This window comes from Jatropha curcas, chromosome 10, assembly GCF_041381405.1.
Source record: "Jatropha curcas cultivar XTBG-Jc1 chromosome 10, XTBG_Jcur_1.0, whole genome shotgun sequence".
Classification (NCBI taxonomy): domain Eukaryota; kingdom Viridiplantae; phylum Streptophyta; class Magnoliopsida; order Malpighiales; family Euphorbiaceae; genus Jatropha; species Jatropha curcas.
The window spans coordinates 1,777,710-1,798,070 of NC_143160.1; the positions used below are offsets into that span (position 1 = coordinate 1,777,710).

At 34.8% G+C, this 20,361-nt stretch overlaps 3 protein-coding genes and 1 pseudogene across 7 annotated transcripts; 2 read left to right on the forward strand and 2 right to left on the reverse strand.

Annotated features, from left to right (window-relative positions):
- Positions 1 to 62: 62 nt before the first annotated feature.
- Positions 63 to 3,547, reverse strand: LOC105648389 (Protein kinase superfamily protein). The gene is made up of 5 exons (XM_037639409.2): positions 3,093 to 3,547; positions 1,509 to 2,848; positions 1,254 to 1,434; positions 718 to 1,171; positions 63 to 616 (listed from the first exon to the last, which is right to left on the reverse strand). The coding sequence occupies exons 1-5, from the start codon at positions 3,335 to 3,337 to the stop codon at positions 275 to 277; spliced, it is 2,562 nt and encodes an 853-aa protein (XP_037495337.1). The 5' UTR covers positions 3,338 to 3,547; the 3' UTR covers positions 63 to 274.
- A 1,541-nt stretch (positions 3,548 to 5,088) lies between these two features.
- Positions 5,089 to 10,898, forward strand: MAKR6 (membrane-associated kinase regulator). Of its 2 annotated transcripts, XM_089727015.1 has the most exons (4): positions 5,089 to 5,161; positions 5,321 to 5,386; positions 8,969 to 10,371; positions 10,521 to 10,898. In XM_089727015.1, exons 3-4 carry the CDS (start codon positions 9,720 to 9,722, stop codon positions 10,526 to 10,528), a joined length of 660 nt encoding a protein of 219 aa, XP_089583141.1. In that variant the 5' UTR covers positions 5,089 to 5,161; positions 5,321 to 5,386; positions 8,969 to 9,719; the 3' UTR covers positions 10,529 to 10,898. The 2 variants fall into 2 exon arrangements, with proteins under 2 accessions (XP_089583141.1, XP_089583140.1); XM_089727014.1 differs by lacking the exons at positions 5,089 to 5,161; positions 5,321 to 5,386 and having other exon boundaries at positions 8,613 to 10,371.
- LOC149492908 (uncharacterized) lies at positions 5,101 to 7,632 on the forward strand (annotated as a pseudogene). The gene is made up of 3 exons (XR_016322926.1): positions 5,101 to 5,214; positions 5,354 to 5,386; positions 6,406 to 7,632. The product of XR_016322926.1 is annotated as an uncharacterized LOC149492908 (transcript).
- A 4,118-nt stretch (positions 10,899 to 15,016) lies between the features above and the next one.
- On the reverse strand, positions 15,017 to 19,214 carry LOC105648391 (S-type anion channel SLAH3). 3 transcript variants are annotated; one of them, XM_089715702.1, is made up of 7 exons: positions 18,216 to 19,214; positions 17,941 to 18,029; positions 17,342 to 17,498; positions 16,772 to 17,251; positions 15,919 to 16,689; positions 15,801 to 15,832; positions 15,017 to 15,704 (listed from the first exon to the last, which is right to left on the reverse strand). In XM_089715702.1, exons 3-7 carry the CDS (start codon positions 17,483 to 17,485, stop codon positions 15,320 to 15,322), a joined length of 1,812 nt encoding a protein of 603 aa, XP_089571828.1. In that variant the 5' UTR covers positions 17,486 to 17,498; positions 17,941 to 18,029; positions 18,216 to 19,214; the 3' UTR covers positions 15,017 to 15,319. The 3 variants fall into 3 exon arrangements, with proteins under 3 accessions (XP_089571828.1, XP_012090155.1, XP_012090152.1); XM_012234765.4 differs by having other exon boundaries at positions 17,342 to 17,472; positions 18,216 to 19,213; XM_012234762.4 differs by having other exon boundaries at positions 17,342 to 17,504; positions 18,216 to 19,213.
- Positions 19,215 to 20,361: the final 1,147 nt, after the last annotated feature.

Consider the following 20,361-nt stretch of genomic DNA (forward strand, 5'->3'; position numbering starts at 1 on the left):
CCTTTTGTATACAGAAAATTTCTTGGGTGACAGCTAGAGTTTAGGAGTTAAAAAAAAAAAAAAAAAAAAAAAAGACAGGCCAATGATATTACAATTGCAAAAGCAATTAAAGTTGATACAATAATAGCGAGAAAAGACTTATAATCCTACCTGCTTCGGTTTTAATTCCTTTTGTTAATTGAATAATTATAAGAATGTGGTTTTTTTTTTTTTCCTAGCACGAGCATTTTCCATTGGAAAACAAAATTTGCGTGTTAAACCTTTATCCTGAAGGCTATCTAGGCGACATTGTTGAATAACTACAAGTAGCCTGAGATGATGGATCATGACTAGTGATTGTGAAAGAGCTGAACTGATTTAGTTCTCTTTTCATGGCCTTATACACATGATCTAACCCTTCTTCTATTAGTTCCAGTACAGTTTGTGGCATTGGAGGTATGTTAATCTCCATTGACCCTTCTAGCATCTTCACCACTTCTCCCATTGAAGGTCTCATAAATACTTCATCTTGAATGCACCAAAACCCTACTTTCAGTGCTCTCATCAGCTCTTCTTCTTTAACCACCCCGTTTAGCCTTTGATCCACTGCTTTCAAAGGCGTCAAATTTGTCATCTCCTGCACATTTTAAACAAATGATTAAGGATATATTCGATAAAATTAGCTGTTTTGACAGCCGTTGGCCGTTGGTTATTTTAGCTGACTTTTTCTTTTTTTACCTTGTAAGCCCATCCGGGGTAGAAGAAATCCTCTGCACTAAAAGACATGTCGAGGTTTCTTCGACCACCAATTATCTCCAGCAGTAGCATTCCGTAGCTATAAACATCAGCTTTCACTGTTATAGGCCTGTTACTGACCCATTCTGGTGCTAAATATCCTCTGGTGCCTCTTACCATAGTAACAACATGTGAGTGTTCTCTACCCATCAATTTGGCTAGTCCAAAATCTGATACTTTAGGGCAGAAATTCTCGTCCAATAAAATGTTCTCTGGTTTGATATCACAGTGTATTATACGATCTCTGCATTGTTCATGGAAGTATGCGATCCCTTTTGCAATAGCAATGGCTATACTGAAACGAGTAGACCAGTCCAACAATCTGTCTCGGGAATTATTCGAAGGAAAGATCCACTTGTCCAATGATCCATTTTTCATGAACTCGTAAACAAGAAGACTGCCAAATGAACAATTTTTCAAGAGTAAATAAAAAGAATAAGGATAATAAAAGCAAAATTATACATATTTATACTGCATACCGATGTGATCCTTCTGTGCAGTAACCCCATAGACGGACCAGATTCATGTGGTGCATGGAGCCAATGGTGTTCACTTCAGTAATAAATTCTTTCTCCCCATGAGGTAAAACCTTGTCTAGTTTCTTCACAGCAATTAGAGTCCCATCAATAAGGCTTCCTTTGTATACACTTCCAAATCCTCCTGCAAAATAATTTCCCCTGTTTTAGTTCCTCTGATTCTACAGCAAAGGGGCCAATATTAAAAGTATAATTTACCTGTTCCAAGCAGCTGTGAGAAATTGGAAGTCCGAATTTGCAAGTCACGGAAGCTGAAATTCATAGGAGCGCCGGAAAGAATTAACGAATTCTCCATTGCTCTTTTCAAAGATCTTTTTCTATGAACGTTATAGTATAATAATAAGCAGAGGAGGCCAATAAGAAATGTCATACTAAGAACTATCGGCAGCACCAAGACCTTCCCTTTGTTTTCCCCTGACCCGCTTTTATCCCCATCTGGAACCATCGACCCATTTGATCTAATCTTAACGAACAAAGTAGAACCAGGGTCCTCATACCCACCAAATTCTAGGCTCCTTAATAACCAACAGTAAGGCTTCTCTTCATCAAGACCATAAACAGAGGCTACACATTCACAATCTGATAAACATGCATCACCACATTTAGACACAGTAGGAATGTCGCTATAATTAGCAATAACTGAAAAATCAGGAAAATAATAATTAGTTTGCTGCACAGGAGAAATCCGAAAATCTGATGCGTGATTTACATTTGGCGAATCGCATTTTCCAATTGATGATGAATTTTCTGAGCATTGTACTCCATTGCCAAGTTTAGAAGTACCAGGCAAGCATGTACAAGAAGCATTAGTTTTGCTTCTGTCTAAATTGCAGATCCCATTACCACAAACACCAGCAATATTACAAGGATTTGACACTGCTGCCCATTCAGGTACCCACTGGCGAGACCCATTCACATCGTTATCCCATCTGTATAAACGTAAATTCCCATTCGTCTCAAGTATTAATCTCCGAAGGATACTCAATCGAGTTGACTGATTTGTAGCAGAAGCTAAGCCATTATAATCTCCATCATTTTTATACACATAAACTGCTCCACTAGATGATTCGCCATAAACAATTCCAAAACTTCCTGCTTCGTCTAATACTGCAACAACATCGCCAGTAACATTGGAAATGTCAGGTCCAGGCCAATATGAATAATTGGCGTAAGATTCAGGCGCCGCGTCGTATGATTCAGGCAAGTTGTATGTTAATGCAAGGCTTAATGAGGTGGGTTGTTGCAGCATTTTAAGAGAGTAATATCCACCATGGAAAGGCGATTTTGGCGATGTTAGTTCAACAGAGACTGTTAATGGTTGGTTTGGAAGGAGAGTGTCCGATGGGTGTTCAAAACTTTGCCAAGCAGTATGATTGTTGTTTGTGTAGAGGATGAAGTTGCCGGATTCTGTCATGACTGCCGTTTCAACCCCGGTGCCGGAAGTGTTTGACATCCATATGGTGGTGTTTCCATCGATGAGGACGAGGTTGCCAGTGGCGTCCAGCTCCAGAGATGCGTCTTTGGTGACAGGAGAGTTTCTATATAATAGATGGATTATTGAAATGTCATTCGTCATCATCATATATGCTATATATTCCCTGCAAAAAGCTAAAGACTACAGATGGAGAATGGTTTTCGTTTTTTCCCATCATCATCATCATCATCATCATCATTTTTGTTTGCTCCAAGTTAAAATGAACTTGCTCAAAGATTAAACTACGAAAACCAAATTCTTTGAAGATAATACATATCATGCATATATAAAATGAATATATAGCGTACCTATTAGCTGACCAAACAACGGTTCTATCGCCGGGAAGATCTGCGAACCAAATTGCCAATTGAAAGAGTTGACGATGGTCCACTTGAGTGAACCCAAAAGCAAATGTGCCATTATCAGAAACCCATGCTCGGTCTTCACGAGCCAACAGTCTCGAACCCAAACCAATCTGGCTAGCCATGCAATAACCACCTAGCCCAATTAAAGCCAAGCTTATGACCAAACCAGGCACAGACGAAGCAGCCATGATGAGTGTGTAGCTCAGAGCAAAATTTCTAAAATTAAAAAATAATATAGTTCATGTGCATAAATATACATTATTATCTATGGGAGGGAAAGAACAGATTGAAGATAGTTAAATGTCTTAATTAGGGAAGGAAAACACCCAAAATGATAACACGTGTACAGTGGTGGGTGAGCTAAACTTTGAAAAAGTACCCAAATCAAATGGTCGGCTTTGGATAAAAATAGAATAAGCGAACGTGTTTCATCAAGGGTAGTACTGTGGTTTTCAATTACCAACCTACAAGAAGCTTATTCCTATTGACACGTAATTGAAGCAATTTCCTCCAGAAAAATATTCAAATTTTCACACTGGAAGAATTCTATCCTGCGGCTATATAGATAGATAAACTAATTATAAGCCTGTACAGTACATATCAGTACTGCCTGGTTATGTTCACAGAGCTTGTAATGGTTTTCAATTTAAATTCTGTAGCCGCAATGTATTTTTTGTGATGGAAGTTTCCATTTTTATTTTTTCCCCCAAGATTGTAAGGTCCGCGGTCATGATCAATGAACATAAATAAATACCGACCAGCCAGGAAAATCTCATGTTGAAATATAGATGCTTAAATTATAAATAAATAATCAATGATTAGATGGGATCATATAATTATATCACTTTATTTTTTTTAATACTTACACTAAGTATGCAAACCGTGTTCGTTTTAACGATCTATAAATCTGACTAATTTTAACCGATACAAAATGTCAACAAAAGGTTTGACACCCGAGAATTATATTACATTAATTATAGGTAAGAAATGCAATTATCTCTACTTAGGGTTTGTACTAAAATTTCAACGTGTTGACAATATCTACCCTTGAAAACGCCCACATTTGGTAAAAAAAATTGGAAAGAAAAAAGATTTCTTTCATAGAAGAAAAGAAGTAAGGGACGAGTTGCAGGGCTAAATCAAGAGAAAGATCTCTCCTTTCCTTCGAGCTATCGCTCTTTTTCCTTTCTTCCCCAATTCTTGTACTTTATAAACTTTCCTCGATAAAAACTGAAAAAGGCATAGCGTTTTTGTTTCTTTGTTGCTGTTATCTATAATTTAACGACGTTTTTATCAAACGCCACGTAGTTTTCGAGGTTTTGGTGACTATAGGACGACAACGTATCGACTCCATGTTTTTCGTCGAACCTACAAAAAAAAAAAAAAAAAAAAAAAAAAAAAAAAAATAGAAAGATTTCTTTGACCTGTATATTTTCTCTTCATCGTCTTTCTGCATCCATCTGACGTTTCATGTCACTAGTATCCAAACAATTTCAGTTCTATGTGATCATATACTACCTCTTTTGGCTCTTCGAAGTTCTGTCAATCTGGTTCTGCCACTATGCCTTCTTCAAGTTCCTGTTCCCACTTTCTGGAGCCTCCCACACCACTGTTTTGGGTACTAATTCCGGTCTTAGGGTTTTGACGTCTCAACACAAGCTCTTATGTCATTGGTTCTCTCTCCCTCTCTCTCTCTAGCTCTTCAAATAAGCTGCTCGTCTTCTACCATTTATATATAAATCATTTCCTCAGTATTTGTAATGAATGTACTTGTTAATTGAAATATTCAATTACACTAAATTCAGCAGGTTTTCATGATTTTCTTGGCGAGCCAATGAAATTATACAATCCAGAGAAGACTTTTGTTTCTGAATGGCGGCATGCTGAGGAGGAATGCTGCTAAATTGATTAATTGGGTTACTTGATGATAGGTCACTGCAGGGAATCGGTGATGTTGGAATGTGATCAACCTAATTCAGAGGGAAGAGGTTTGGATTTCGAATCTCCAAAAGGTGAAATTTTCATTCTTTATATCACTGGTACATTGATATGCAGTGTAGCCATTGTTTATGAAGACATTGCAATTTCGCGAGAATCATCTTTATATGGAATTTTGAAGATGTACTTATGGAAGCAAGATAAATTAAAATTTTGTTGGTTTGTTGTTTCAGTTTGCTGGCTCGGTGTTTAATGTGGAACTCTAGACAGTCCCATGGACAGCAAAGCCTATTTTGCAGGTGACCTATTTTCCATGCTTATTTGCATATTGATATTCCGATGTTATTTTTCCTTGTGATGGTCAATGGTTTTCAAGTTCCTATCATGACTATTAGTTGCACTTCTTGGTTTAGAAGTCTAATCAAAGGAGCATCTTTAAAATTGTCATTAGAAATCTTAATGATAGTTTAACATGCTGAAGGTGTATTCAAAGAGTTAAAATATGAACTTTATAAATTGATTTTTGTTTCTGTGGTAGAAGTGATGTAATTTGACAAAAAAGAAACAATCTCTGATGTTTTGCATTTTCTAAGCACTTGGAGGTTACACATAAATGTCATTTGATTTCAACTAAGTTTGTATGAAATGTTTTTCTTCATACCTGTAGTTTATGTTGCCTGAAGTATTCTTTTGGTTTTATGATGAATGAGGCTGAAGTATTCTTTTCAATCTCTGATATATTGTTTACAAGTAATGTGATGTTAGTTTTCTGATGAACTAGTTAATCAAACTCTATGAGTATTAAGATTGAAAAGAAGTACATTGAATTTAAATTCAATCCTTAAAGAGTTTTCAGAGTGAAATAGAAGCTGCACTTTTTGAACCTTATGCGCATGTAATAGCCAATAAATGCAACATCCAATAACCAAAGCTGGGGCTGGTTAAATTTAACAGCCCATGCAGGACCTGGATGCATTTGATAAGCAGGATATCTTGCTATTTCAGCTGTTCTCTGCTTTACAGCTTTCTTGCCACTCTACAAATCTTAAGAGATCAAATTGAAATCTAACTTTTCCTCTTGGTCCATAGCTTTCAATTCAAAATTTACCAATGGGATAAATGCTTAGTGCATATTTGGTATAGCAAGTGTGTGAAAAGATGGATGCAAGGCATAAAACAATTGACTTCTTCAGTCTCCATGAAGATGCACAGATGCATCCTTGCACTATTTTTTTACATTGAGTAATGCTATTACATGGGTTTTCTCAACACTTTACGAACTGAAAAAAATGTTAAGAATGTTCTTTTACTCTTCCAGGTTATGCTACTTCGGATTGCCTCATTTTGGTCCCTAGGATCTTGGGAATTCCATTCTTAGATCACACAGTAGGGTTCAGAAAGTAACCCTTGACATACAGAGGCCAAGCTATGATAGCCTCTCAAATGGCTGATGGTCTAGCTGGGAGTGCATCCTCCACCTGCCTTGCAAAATGTCATCCCCTTCCTCCTGACTGTTTCAAGTCTAGCCTTGAACGGAAGTGGTAGTTTAATGTTGCTTTACATTTAGGGTGTTTCATGTTTCCCCTGTTCAGCTGCCTCAGATAAACCTCTAGTTGTTGCCCATTCTTCCAACAATGCCTGTCCCAGTCTCAAGCATTGAGCAATCAATTGTTCAACAAGACTGAATGGCAATGATCCTCTTAGCTGTTGTACTTTCCATTCATGCCCCTATATGGAAGGAAATTGTATTCCGTGGGCTCCTTCTCTCTCCTTTGACCAGATACATGAACAAAGGTTGCTCAATTTTGATGAGCTCAATCGCTTTTACTTTGGCTCACTTCAATATGCAGAGGATGCTGCCATTTATATTTCTTGGAGTGTTGATCGGTGGTGTCTTTACACGATCAAGGAACAAGTTTGCACTAGTGCTATAGCACAGCCTCTGGAATGCCTTTGTCTTTTTAGATCTCATGAAAAGATATTTACACTCTGTAAAATTTTCTGAATCAGGTATACCCACATTGCCTTTCCCAATGTACTCCTTGTTCTGGTTTGTAGGGCTTTACCAGGTTTACATTCACAAATCTTCACATCTGCTGTGGGCTGCTATAAACTGCCATATTCTTTATGGTTTGAGGATCTGTTGGTAGCCAGGTGACTCATCTAATAGGGACATCATAGGCAATTTAGCCTGATATCAAACGGTTGCTTTGTTTGGTTTGGAATATGTGAGTATTCTTCTCCAATAGATGTTTTTAGGGGCAGAATCCAATTTCTCTTACTTTTTTGTTCTCAGTCACCAATTTCCTTGATTGCTGTTGAAAAATCATTATGAATAAATAGTCTAGGTCATCAGTTCAGATGCAATAATAGAGCTATTAGTTAAAGACAGGGATCAATCTTGTATATAAAGATGGTAAAATACAGTTTTTTCACACAAATCTACCCAGGCCGAAAAGAGTTATTTTTTTATTCATATTGAAATATTTTGCAATTTTATTTTGTTGTAGTGTCCATGTTATTAAATATAGATTTATTTTTTTCTTGTTGATGTCCAAGTTATCACCAGCAAGAGGTGTTCTGTTCAAAACTAATTGCTTTGTTATTTTCTTTTTTAACCAGTAACTAACTACTACATTTTCGATGATCTCATGATAACCTGCTGTGTTTGGTTGGGAAAAGTACGATAATGTGCGGTAGAGATTTTCTCTCTGTAAATTCAACTTTTGCCTTGTCAGCAAGATGTCCCATTTGTTTTTTCATGTGGAAATTTTCTGTAATTCTGCAGTAATAACATGTTCCTTGTGATGTATTAAATGGAGACGAACTTTTCCTAGGTTATAACAGAATCTTTCACCAGAAGCATTTATTTGGAATTTAACTGCTCCTTTGAGCGCTGGATGCTTTAGAAATTGCCTAATGTCCTGAAGGAGATGCCTTAGGGGGACCGATTGGTTTCAAGTCACTTTCTATTCTTGGCTTTTGTCCCACAAACTTTGGTCATTGTTCATTTCATTCTCCGACATCCCTTGGGGACCCTTGTCTGCTTTTTTTTTTTTTCAAAATTGTATTAAACAATTATTAGTTCTGGTTTGAATGAAAAGGACATTACTTTCCCAAGCATTTAAGTTTTGCGAAGATTCAAACTCACCACCACTCGGGCTGTTAGTGGATGTAAAAGCTTGAAATTTGTACACCAAGAGAACTTAGTGATATTTCCTTCTTCATTTTTTTCTATTTGTATACTGGAATTTATATCTGATGTCCTATTATATTTGTTTTGGTGTTGTATTATAGGTGAATAATAGAAGGCTGTAACTACCGTTTTCTTGAATATGGTTTATAAATCTTTATGATATTGCACATTCACTCGGTACTTCCAAGCTTTCTTCTTCCCCTAGAAATAATGTAAAATCTGGGGTATTGCAAGCCTTTTTATTTTCACATAAATATCTCATGATTCTGAGAGCTATTGCTTCATGTGTTATGAAAATAGATAGTGCTGATATGCATGTTTTGAAAATAGATTAGAAATCTGGTAACAGCTCCTCAGTAATTAATATATATGTATGTGTATTTTGTTATAAATGGACTGCTTCTGGGACAAAAGTCTTGATGCACTAGTTAATTCTGCTCAAGGGTTTCTCTGATTTTCTTGTTTTATAATGTTTGTTGGCATTAATATTTAAAGCAGATAGAAATAGAAGTTATTTTAATAACCTGATAAAATTGGTGTGTAGTTAAGATATTATCCAATTCAGAAATTTTGAAGCATCTTAGGGACCACCTCACACTTGTTAATTTTTTGTAGTTATATTTAGAATAAAAATATTATCTTGGAAGTATTTTTTACATTTTATTTCAAACTTGTGCTGTTGCAGTTAGGATGTAAGCATCAGAAGCATGAATTATAAAAAGATGGAGACAAAATTAAAGGGAGCCAAGTGAGATCAACAATTTTGTCTAGAATGTATAGATTATAGGTTCATGAGAAGCATTCAAAAGCATTAGACTGGTTGTATGCCCTTTATTCTTGCTTTAGCAGCTCATTGGATAAACGATTAGAGTGTTCATGAACCTGCTTCCACTATAGATTCTGTCTACCAATTGCTTCTCTCTTTGAAATATTTATAGGGTTTGTTAGACTTACACATATTTAAAAGCATAGGACTTGGCCTCCTTCTTTTGTTTGTTTTTTTTTTTCCCCCCTCATGTCTGCTGTTTATTGTAAACAATGGAATATGCATGAAGCTTTTCTAATTTTACTTTTCTTTGCTTGTATTGTAAAGAGAAACCATCTTCTCTGTGAAGTTTGGAAAATATATATGAATAAAGGACAAGTGGGGTAAAGGATTGACGCAACAGTACATAATGGATGCTTGTGGGGTCACATATTTCTGTTCCGTTTCCCCTTTCTTCTATTTTAAATATTAAAATTCATTGTCTCTTGCCAGACAGCCACACACCCAATTGTTAGAAACAGGGTATATATACATACATGCATATATGCTTTGGAGATATATTTGTTAGGTGGAGGGCTTTTGCTAATTCCTATTCTGTATCTATTTCTTATATTTTTGTTGTAAACTTTGTCCATTCTCTTCCTTTACATATCTTGTTAGAATATCATCCATGGAAACTTCACAGCCTCTTTCTATTGAGAGCTTTTCTTATAGCTGGCTAGTAAACCTGAAACCATCATTGGAAAGCTTGGACAATTCCCTTAGAGCTTCACTTGATGCATCCGATGAAGCTTCCTTCATTGAGATGGACCCAAAAATGACACCTTCAAAAAGATTCTTCAGAAACTCTCAGGATTTTAAATTTGACTTCCCTATTTCACAATCTCCGCTTACTGTTGTTCATGCTGATGAGCTCTTTTCTAATGGTTATGTGATGCCCCTCTTCGTTGATCCATTGAAAATTGAGAGTTATGAGGTTTCAGATTCAAGCCCAGCCCTTCCTCCCTCCTCAAATACACCAAAAGTTGTTTCAGCTATGCAAACTCGTTCTTCTTCGTTGAGAAGGTGCCGGACATTATCAAAGAAAATATTTCACAAGTACTTTGATTTTTTGAGGCCGCTGTACAGAAGAATTCGAGGTCACCGATCAAGTTCTAGAGCTGAAAATACAGATACAAAAGTTCAGGTGGTGAAGAGTTGGTTATATTCAACTGAATCATCTCCAAGAATAAGCGTAGCTTATTCTGTTGATGATTGGCGGAGGTCTTGTGATTCTGAGAGTTCAATTTATGAGGCAGTTCTTCATTGCAAAAGATCCATTGGTAAGTATGACATCTTATCTTCACTTGCTATTATTTATTATTATTATTATTATTTTTTTGTTATAATTATATCATAGTTGCATTATGATGATGTTGAGCAAATTATCAGCTTCTGATACTTTTTGTTGCTGTGTTAATTTTTATTTCAGGGAAATAAATCAAGACCGTTGTCCAAAAGAAAAAAGGGAAAGAAAAGTGAGCAATGTGCCAATCTCCACATTCACATGGGAAGACTGAAAACGAGAGGAATAAAGAAAGATCAGCAGCCACTTGTCTTTTGTTTTTTCCTTCTCTTCTGCTGTGAGGATAATGTAAATTTGGTTTTATGAGGAAGGAGAAACTATGTTGGATGGTCGGCCATGGAAATTCTGGCCTTATGGAGAAAAAGAATTGAAGGCAAATTAAAGTTTTGTTTTTGTCTTTTTCTTTTATGGGAGAAAAAGCTATTTACTAGCAAGATTCTCTCCCTTATATATGTAAAGTTTCAATGAATCCAAGATTATTTTATTCGCGGCATGCTTCCATTACTTTTTTTCCTTCTTTTTGCTCTCCAGTGCATTGTTCTTTTCTGTATTTCATTACTGAAATTTGAGAAAATAACAGGATTTTTTTTTTTTTCTGTGTTTTGAATCTGTTCTCTTCTGCTTCAGATTATTACAGTAATGAACTTTATCAGATAGTCTCTTTTTTTGAATTATATATAGAAATGATATTTCAACTATATACAGTTAAACAGTTGTTGTTGTGCTGAATCAATTACTAAGAATCCAATCCTTAACAGATTCTGTTGCCACCACGTTATTAAAGGAAGTCTACATCTTGGTGTGGTTGAAGTTGAAGCGGCAACTCTGCAAGTGCTTATCTTTTTGGTCTCACTGAATTAAGGTCAGGCAGCAAGTTGAAGTCCTTGTACCCAATTTGTTCAAAATAGCAACTGTGGATAAGGGAAATTTTGTTTTTTTCCCCCCCTTAAATGTTTAATTTTGAGCTTCAAATTAATTCACAACCATTTTTATAAGCATATTTTGCTCAGTTTTCATGCAATTAATAAGATACATGGACAAAAATATTCTTTAATACTACAGAGAGAATAAAATTTAATTTCCCATGCGTTTTTCTCACAATTTTTAATATCAAGATAAGTTAGTTAGTTGTATCAATATAAGACAGTGTTTGATTAGTTATGACTAATGACAACTATTAATTTGCATTGCATGTCCATTATCGATGAAGGAAACCCTTTAGGCAAGATTTTATTCCTAATGAAATGGACAGCAGTTTTGTGCAAGAAACCACCTTAAGAACATCTATTTGGTAACTGTCATTTCTGCAAAAGCAAGCAGGTAATCTAACAATGACATTGAACGAAACAATACATATATATATATTTATATAAATGACGATCAAAATAATATATATGTTGAAGTCTTTTCCTAACTATATAAAGATAAACAAAGAAAGACATTCCTCTCCTTTATGTCTGACTTTCAGTTACCCATTTGTCAGTATTCTTTTCTTTTCTTGTGTACAAAATGATCAAGTAAAGAAACTTGTGGTGAAGGCAAAAACCTAAAAAATTCTGAAGAAAGGTAACATATGCTTCAATCCTGAGAAAGCTCTGATTCCAAAGTTCCTTAAAGAGACAGTTTGCATGTATTTAGGCTTTATTGTCAGTAACAGTTTATTATTTATATCCATGGTAGACCCTCTCCAAGCATTTCTCACACTAAACTTCTGCCTTATTGTTTGAAACACAATCATGACTGTTAACTCTCTTTGTGCCCATGTCTTTGTTGTAACTTCTATATACAGTACAAGGATAAACGCTCATTTGATCCCTCAACTTTTTATATATTTGATGTTTAATTTGATCTAAAATTAACTTTTGGATCAATTTAGAACATAAAATTCGAGTATAAGGTTAATTCACCTCATTTTTCTAAAAAAAATAAAATATAATATGAAGTTTTCTATATTAAAATAATAAGAAATGTTCGGAAAAAAAAAATACAAAATGTGAAAATTGAAATGGTTCTTTTAAATACCTGTTCTTCTTCTCCATCACCTACAATGTAATTGAACAATTTTTTCTGTTTTAATTTTTAATTTTTAATTATTTTAAATATTTTAAAATTGTAAGATTTTATATTTTTAACAAAAATAGGGTAAATTGATTATAAACTCAAAGTTTGTGTCCTCAATTGATACAAAACTTAATTTTAAATCAAAGTAAATATCCAAAAGAGGTTTAATGGCCAAATTAAATATTTGTCCTCTTGTATAATTATTTTGATTTTATTATTATTATTTTAATTGACCAAAACACGAAAAGGTTGGGAAGAACAAAATCATTTTGCCATGTCAGAATCATGTGAGTTCAATAAGTAGCTGCTGATTACACCTATAAGTAACTTGAGGATCACTTTTTTTTAATATATATTTTATTTTTTGAATTAAAGACATAAGGATTTGTATCAATTACAAACAGAAAAAGAGAGAATTTTCTGGTCCCCTCAGGCATGGTGTCCTATAGAGGAGGAGTTTCCAAGAAACATAAACACAGCACTAGCTGGCCTAATGTAAGCCATTGAAGGTTGCAAAGAAATGGCTCAGAAAGAGAAGTAGATCACATGTAAACAAGCAGGATAGGGAGACAGTGATAAAATGTGATAGGAGAAGTGACAAGCTTTGATAACAATGATTTTCTGTCTCTATTCTCTGATCTTTTTTGTCTTCCTCAATGGAAAAATATGAAAAAGAAAAGCATGAATTAACAAAAGGGAAGTGAGTGTTAGGGTTAGCTTTAATGGGCTTTGTTTTTCTCTTGTTGCTACTTGTGGGGACCGAGACCTCTTACATGCTACCTGTCGCTGCCATGGATTCTTCAATCGTTGTAGCTACCAAGTGCTAACAAGACACTCCCATCTCGAAAGCTTTTCAAGATCAGGATATACAGATTCAGTGCAATTATGTCCTCATAATATTTAGGACCCAAGATTTTAATTAAGATGGATATATATGTACAATTTACTCACTTCGTTCTCAAGTGAAGGACTCATTTTTGCTCTTTTCAGTTCATTCTATGTAAGGATGAGAAATGAATTATAATATCAGGAAATAAATTATGATTTAGATTGAACAGTATATCAAGAATCAAAAGCGAACTTGAATTCAATGAGATATAGCCAGAAAGATCAAAGAACATGGTTTTGAGGATTCTTTGGAGGGACAAATAAGTGATGAATTGATTGAAACAAAGAGAGGGAGACGGGGACCAAAGGCCTTGTTCTTTGCCTTGTGTCGGATGTTTTCAAACTAAGGTCACTGTTACAAGTTTCTGGATAATCAATACTTCACATAACTTCTCCTTTTCTACACTCATTACTTATTGGTCATTACTCCTTTTAGCTGGTACCCTGGGCAGGGTCCATATCACTTGAGTTGTTTGGTTTTAGCTTCTTCTTTCTGTCACCGTAGATTGAAGGAGAGACGAACATGAAGACGTGATTTTCTTGGTAACTAACCTGAAAAAATAAAAAGAGAAAACTTGCCCGCATTTTCGTAAACTTTTTCTTATGATGGGCCCAGCCGCCCAGTGGAGTTATTTCTGATCGTTAGACAATTATTGGGCTTCGAAAGTGATACGACATAAAGCCCATAATACTGTGTGTTCTTTATTTTCACACGCTGCTGTTCGACCACTCGATGGAGCACTTGTCTTCAAGTGGCCAGTTCTCAAAAGAAAACGAGAAGTCGTCACTTAAAATCTAGCACGTACAGAAACAGCATTTCACTTTACTTAATTTGCATCATTTTTCAGTTTTGGCTTGAATGATTATTTTCATCATCTTTTGTTTGTTGTCTTTTGGTGGGCGTTTGAAGAGAAACGATGAGAAGCATCCAGAAGAAACTAGGAAATGGCATGAGTGGTTCTTTCTGCAATTTTGTTATTTATCATGGAACGGCACACAGTGTCAAATGGCAGTCACATGTAAATGGGGCTAATTTAATTAACAAAGCCGTAGAAAAGCCCAAGTGCAGTAAACCCATATATTATCTATCATGTAAGCCCAACAAGAAAGCCCATTGGATCGATTTATATTGAAATCCATGTAGAAGTTGTGTTTTGGGATTGAAACGATGTCATTTTTGAAGGACTATGCCATCACCAATTTTTCCTGTTGGAACGGAAAAATTGGCTGTTGTTAAGGCATAATGCTTAATTCATACTAGTGTTTCTCTTTTGTAACAGTGAAATGCCTCTCTTCATCAACAAAATTGGTCTACTGCACAATCCCATGTACCCATTTCACAAATTCCAATCAAAATTGCGTCTTTATAGGCAATTAAGGTTTTCTTTTTTTAGGTTTTCAGTGAAACTTATCAAGTTCAATATTATTATCTGCCGTTCTGTTGTCAGGTTAGCCTCTTTTTAGGTACTTATGGTGGCAGTTTGATTAATTTTGTCTTACTATTTTTATTGACTAAATCATGTAACCCAGAAATTAGAGTTGAAGTTTAGCATTCTTTTTCTGGGTTTTGCAGATAATGTAATTAGGAAGAAAGAAACGCTCGGTGATTTGTTAAATGGTTATCGTTTAAACAGTTCTTTGTATGCTTTGAAATTCAGGGAGGACAGTGACCCTTGTAAGAAAAAGCCGAAAAAAATGTAATCTTTTGCTGCTACATGTGGATGGATATCATGATCCTGGAAAAGATTGGAGCTTTTTTTTTAGGCTGTAATGCTTATTATATTATCCAAACTGATCCGTTACAACAAGACTAACAAAAAGTTTCTGTACAATAAGGCAACCTCACCGCGTAAATCTTCATTTCATGGTCACTGGAATTTTCAAAATTCCTTCAGATTTTTGTTTTCCTCACATGGTTAGGCTGAAGATTCAGAAAATGGCAAGGTCTTTAACTATAATAATATGTATCACTCGACTTATTTACTACCATCTGAGCTAGGAGGATTAATAGAAGCTTCGATGTCTTTCAAATCTGAGGTTGCATATTTCAAGTAATTTTCAATCTCCCTGTGTTCCGAGCTTCCATGTCTTTGATGGAACCACTTCATGTGGTGGTGGTGGTGATGTTTTGGTTTCCTGTCGCTAATGGCGATGGCAATGTCATTAGGGAAAAGGTCTCTCAGAACAAAGGCATGTACTATAGTAGATACAAGCAGAGCTGTTACTGTTAATGTTGAAAGAGCAGATAGTGTGACAGCCAGAGTTCGAGAAACTACACTGGTCACTTCATTAGAATACCTAATTGTTGCAATGGCAGCACCAGTCATTGGGAAAGTGTAAGCCCACCAAGCCAATGAGAACCTGTAAGTTCATGAAAAGAAAAGGCATAAATAAGTAAATTTATATATTGCCCTCAGCTAATTGGTAGCAAAATAGCTTCAGAAGTTAAACACTTACTTAAATCCGCGGAAAAAATTAATTCGGACTGCCTGCAGAATTACAAGGAATTGCAAATTAGTTGTCATTCAAATGATTGATGGAATTAGTTTAATTGAAGTTGCAGAGACTAACTAACCAGTGAGAAATAAAGAAACAAGGCAATGAAGTAAGCAATTCGCGATCCATAATCGAAGGAGCCCTGAATTCTTGCCCAAGCCATAGAAGCAACACTTGGAGCTGCAACGAACAGAAAGAATACAGGATGGAGCTCCTTCGGGAGTGTTTCATTTGTTGGAAGTCTCTGGTAAAGGGTTACAAAGAGGACAGTGTAATGAGCTAATCCAACAGCAAAAAAGAAAAGAGGGCCTTCTTTTAACCCCATTGATGCACCCAATAATGCCCCAACAAAGTTCCCTACAATTGAAAGATGGTTTGAAGGATTTGCCACTCTTGAAAGCCTCCGTTGCCCTCCGGACATCCACTGTCCATATATCTTAAGCTCAAGAACAAGGATTGGAGCCATGAGAACGTACCAAAGGGCAGTAGGCAAAGTGTTAGTAATTGAAGAAGGCACTCCAAGTGCTAAGAACAGCAGGGCTATCCATGGGGCAAAGAAGAAATTGACACGAATCGGGTGATAGTATTCTCGACGAACTGCTTCAAAGTAGAGAATCACTTTGAGAAGATAGATAGCAGCGACGATGACTACAAGGGCAACAGAGATGCACCATAGAACAAGATTTATATGAGGGCTAATATGGAGAAATTTTGTGGAGGCAGAGCTGGCCAAGGTTTTCCACATGATTGCTTGGCTGCTAACCCCAAGACATATACCAAACGAAGATATTGAAAATCGAAGAAGAAATGGCCATCTCTTGTCATCTGGTAACACTATTTCCTCTGATGCCTACCAAAATATCGCAAAAAATTAATTATATACCCATCTTTGGATTGAAAAAAAAATCAAAAGAAGAAAAATTGTTGCATACTCTAAGGTTTTCCAATTCAGGCCCTTCCAATGCATCATAGTATCGATCTACAGGTAAAGCATCCTTATTTTCTAGTCTACGTTCAGCAGGTCTGGCTGGTGATTCTGCACGTGGCTTGCCACGTAAATTTGATATCTGCCTCTCAAGTCTCCCAGACCAAGTTTTGAAAGAATCATATCTTCTATCTCCCAGCTTTCTGAGATTGTTGGCAGGGTTTGCAAGATTGGCTTTTCCTTCAATTCCAGACCCCTTTGGCATTGGCTGGGAATGAAACTTTACTCCGTTTGTCTGTTTGGACTTTACAGTCTCAGATGCAGCAGAAGAAACTGGAACTTCATCGTTGAAAATCTTTCCACCGTCCTCTTCAAAAAGAACCCTTTTCTTCTTGTCTGCGCTCTTTTCCACTGGAGTTGTCGGCATACTTATGGAAATAGAGTGCACCCTCTTATGATTATTGTCAATATCAATAGTTTCAGTCTCCTGGTATAACATAATTAAGATAAATGTTATGCCTTAATTTACCAATTATAGCTCTCTCTTGCCAAAAATTCAAATTAATACATAACATACCATAGCTGATGAACTGAAAGAATGAGGATCACTTGGTTGGCACTGTGCATTCAAGCTATCAAAGCCCGCAACTTCATTCGATGAGATGTGCTTGATAAGTGTTGGAAGGGATTCTTCTTGTTTTGATAAATCTACAATTTCCATTGTAAAACAGTTACTGTACCTGAAAGCCAGTTATTAGTTTCAATTATCATTGTCAGTGTCATCATCTACCAAATATTTGAATTTTATTACTGGTTTTTTTAACTTCTAATCAAGGATTTAAATCACTAGATTCATTTCATAAATGTAACAAAGTCAACTTCACATTTATATATATATTCTTCTGTAATCAGCTCAAAATTACTCAACAGGGTCATTATCGGATTCTTTCTTTAATTAATCAGTGGATTGAGATGTAAAGTGAATAGCTTAATCTTAATGACAGAGGAAGAAGAAAAGATCAGATTGTACTGATAAACAGATGTAACTTTAATTGATCAAAGTAAATTCTTTCGTATTTTCACAGTAAATAAAACTTCAAAAAAATAAAATATTAGGAATCAAGAAAAGAAAATCACAAGATGCCAAATGCCAATCCAGAAAAAATGTGTGCGCACCTTTTGATTTGCTAAATCTTTGCAGCTAAAGAAGGCAAGATCTGTCGCCAAAGAAGGAGAATGATTTTGAGACGAAGCTGCTTCTCCTTCTACTCCAGAAAAATCAGAAACAGAAGTACATTTATATAGAATGGAAAAGAACGGGGACCAATAAAAGATTTAAAAAAATAAAATAAAATAAAAACTAAAAAAGAACACAACTAACACACGTATTCAAGCAATAACAGTCGAGTTTATTTATAACGTTAATGGCCACCATTTATTTACTTAATTACCAGAAAACCACAACGTCAACTGCACTCTTTGATAACCAGTGCTTCGTTTACCTGAGAATTCATGCACAAGAAAAATTATAATTCCCAGCTGTTATTTTAATTATTAAAATTAATCATATAGTTATCTTAGTTAGGTAACCAAATGTCCCAATCGAATCAATACAAGCTTGATGAATTATTTGACATGATTATGAATCATCTCATGCTTGTGTTTTTTAAAATCAATAAGTAAATTAGGTTTGACTAACAGCTAGCATTAGAAAAGCTGCATTATTATTATATCTGCTGTTCAAGAAATTGCATCCAAATGGGTTTTTTAGTTTCTTTTACTGCTCTCCAGATAACTCCTTAGTAAGAATTTAAGCTAAAGACGTTTCTTCCAAATAAAAAAAGAACAGGCAGTTGATCACTGTATTTTCAGACAAACTTTATCTGTTAAAGTAAGTTCAGAAATGAGAATTTTCTGGATAGGCTTTGCTTCAATACTACCAGCCTGGGCGGAAGACAGAAATAAATAAATAACAATAAATAAAGAATACTCAAAAAAAAAAAAAACAATAAATAAAGAACAGGTAGGTCAAAGGTTTGAAACAACAAGACAGCCTCCGTTTCAAAACTAGTTGTACACCAGAAAAAAACATTAAAAAACAAAAAAATCCAGCGAATAGTGCGAGATTGTCGGATTTCAATGATATAAATGGCGGCCCACGTATGAAAGGAACGTATGAAGAAATATGAACTTGAAAAAGCAAGAAAGCTAACATTTTTTTTTTTCTTGAGATGAGATAACTATAATCTTTATGGCTTTCTTTAATTGGTTTGAAGATAGAAATTAAGGAGCATGGAAATCAAGACGTAGAAGAGAGAAAGGAAGAAGAATATAGGGCTTTTTTCTTTTCTTTCCTTTTTCGTTTTTCTTCCTAACCAAACATGAAAATTGTGCCTTTCATCCCAATCCTTGACTTCCTCCTTTTCCTCCCTCGCTCTTCATAGTCAATCCTCCAAGCCAAACACAGTATAAGTCAATTCCGGTTCCTACTTTTCTTTTTTATATATGTTGCTCTAAAATTTTCCATCACGCGAAGCACGGAGCATAAAAGAAAATAAAAAATAATAATAAATTGTATAGTTGCAGAAAATTGAAGGATTGAAAAATACAGAGAAATTGACAAAAAAATAGTAGATTTGATTATTTAAAATTTAATTAGTAGGACAAATGCAATGAGTTGACTTGACGTTTAAATCAAAAATTGATTTTGGAACCCAAATTAAAAATTAAGGACTTCAATTTCAAATTTGACATTATGAAAATGATGTTATATAATCATCATATATAATGTTTATGTATTTACAAAATTTAGAAGATGGTACCGCTGGATTAAAAAAGAAGAAAGCATCAAAACCCAAATTAATGTTTAATTAATTAATTAATTAATTACTATTACTGATTACAGTCCAGCAGTCCTCACACACTACAGAACATTTTTAGATGTAGCATTTATATATTATATAAATATAAAAATAAGAATATTTACAGCCATAGCAAAAGGAACTCACACGGCTTCTTTTGTTTTGGACCAACAAATGTATTCCTGAGAATATTCCTTGCAAAATAGGAAAAAACAAGAAATCAAATTAAATCAAAAGCATTCTTTTACATGTTTTAAAGGAAAGTATTTTACCGTACATTACAAATTGTTGAGTGGTTGGATTTCAGCTTCAAAATTTAAAAGATCATTTATCATTTTTATTTTTTATAATTTTTTTTTTTTTTTTTTGCGGCCGAAAATAAATTCAGTGTTTAATAGTAAGCTTTTTAAAGATATTATTATTGACAAAAAAAAAAAGTTTTGAATAAAGAAAGAAAAGTGAATATTCAATTTGAAATTAATATCTCAAATGATAGATAAATAATGTTGTCTAGCTAACTCCAGCTATAGATGAAAGCTACTACACACATGAACAGGTATAGAATTATTAAGAAATGTCTACACAAATCTAGATTCTCAAATATCCATCAGTAAGTTAACCTTAACTTAAAAGTAATTACTATAATTTAACTGTAAAGAAATGGAGTTAATTAAAAATTAATTGATGATAAGTTAATTTGAGAAAAACGAATTAATAAGTAATTAAATAGTTAATG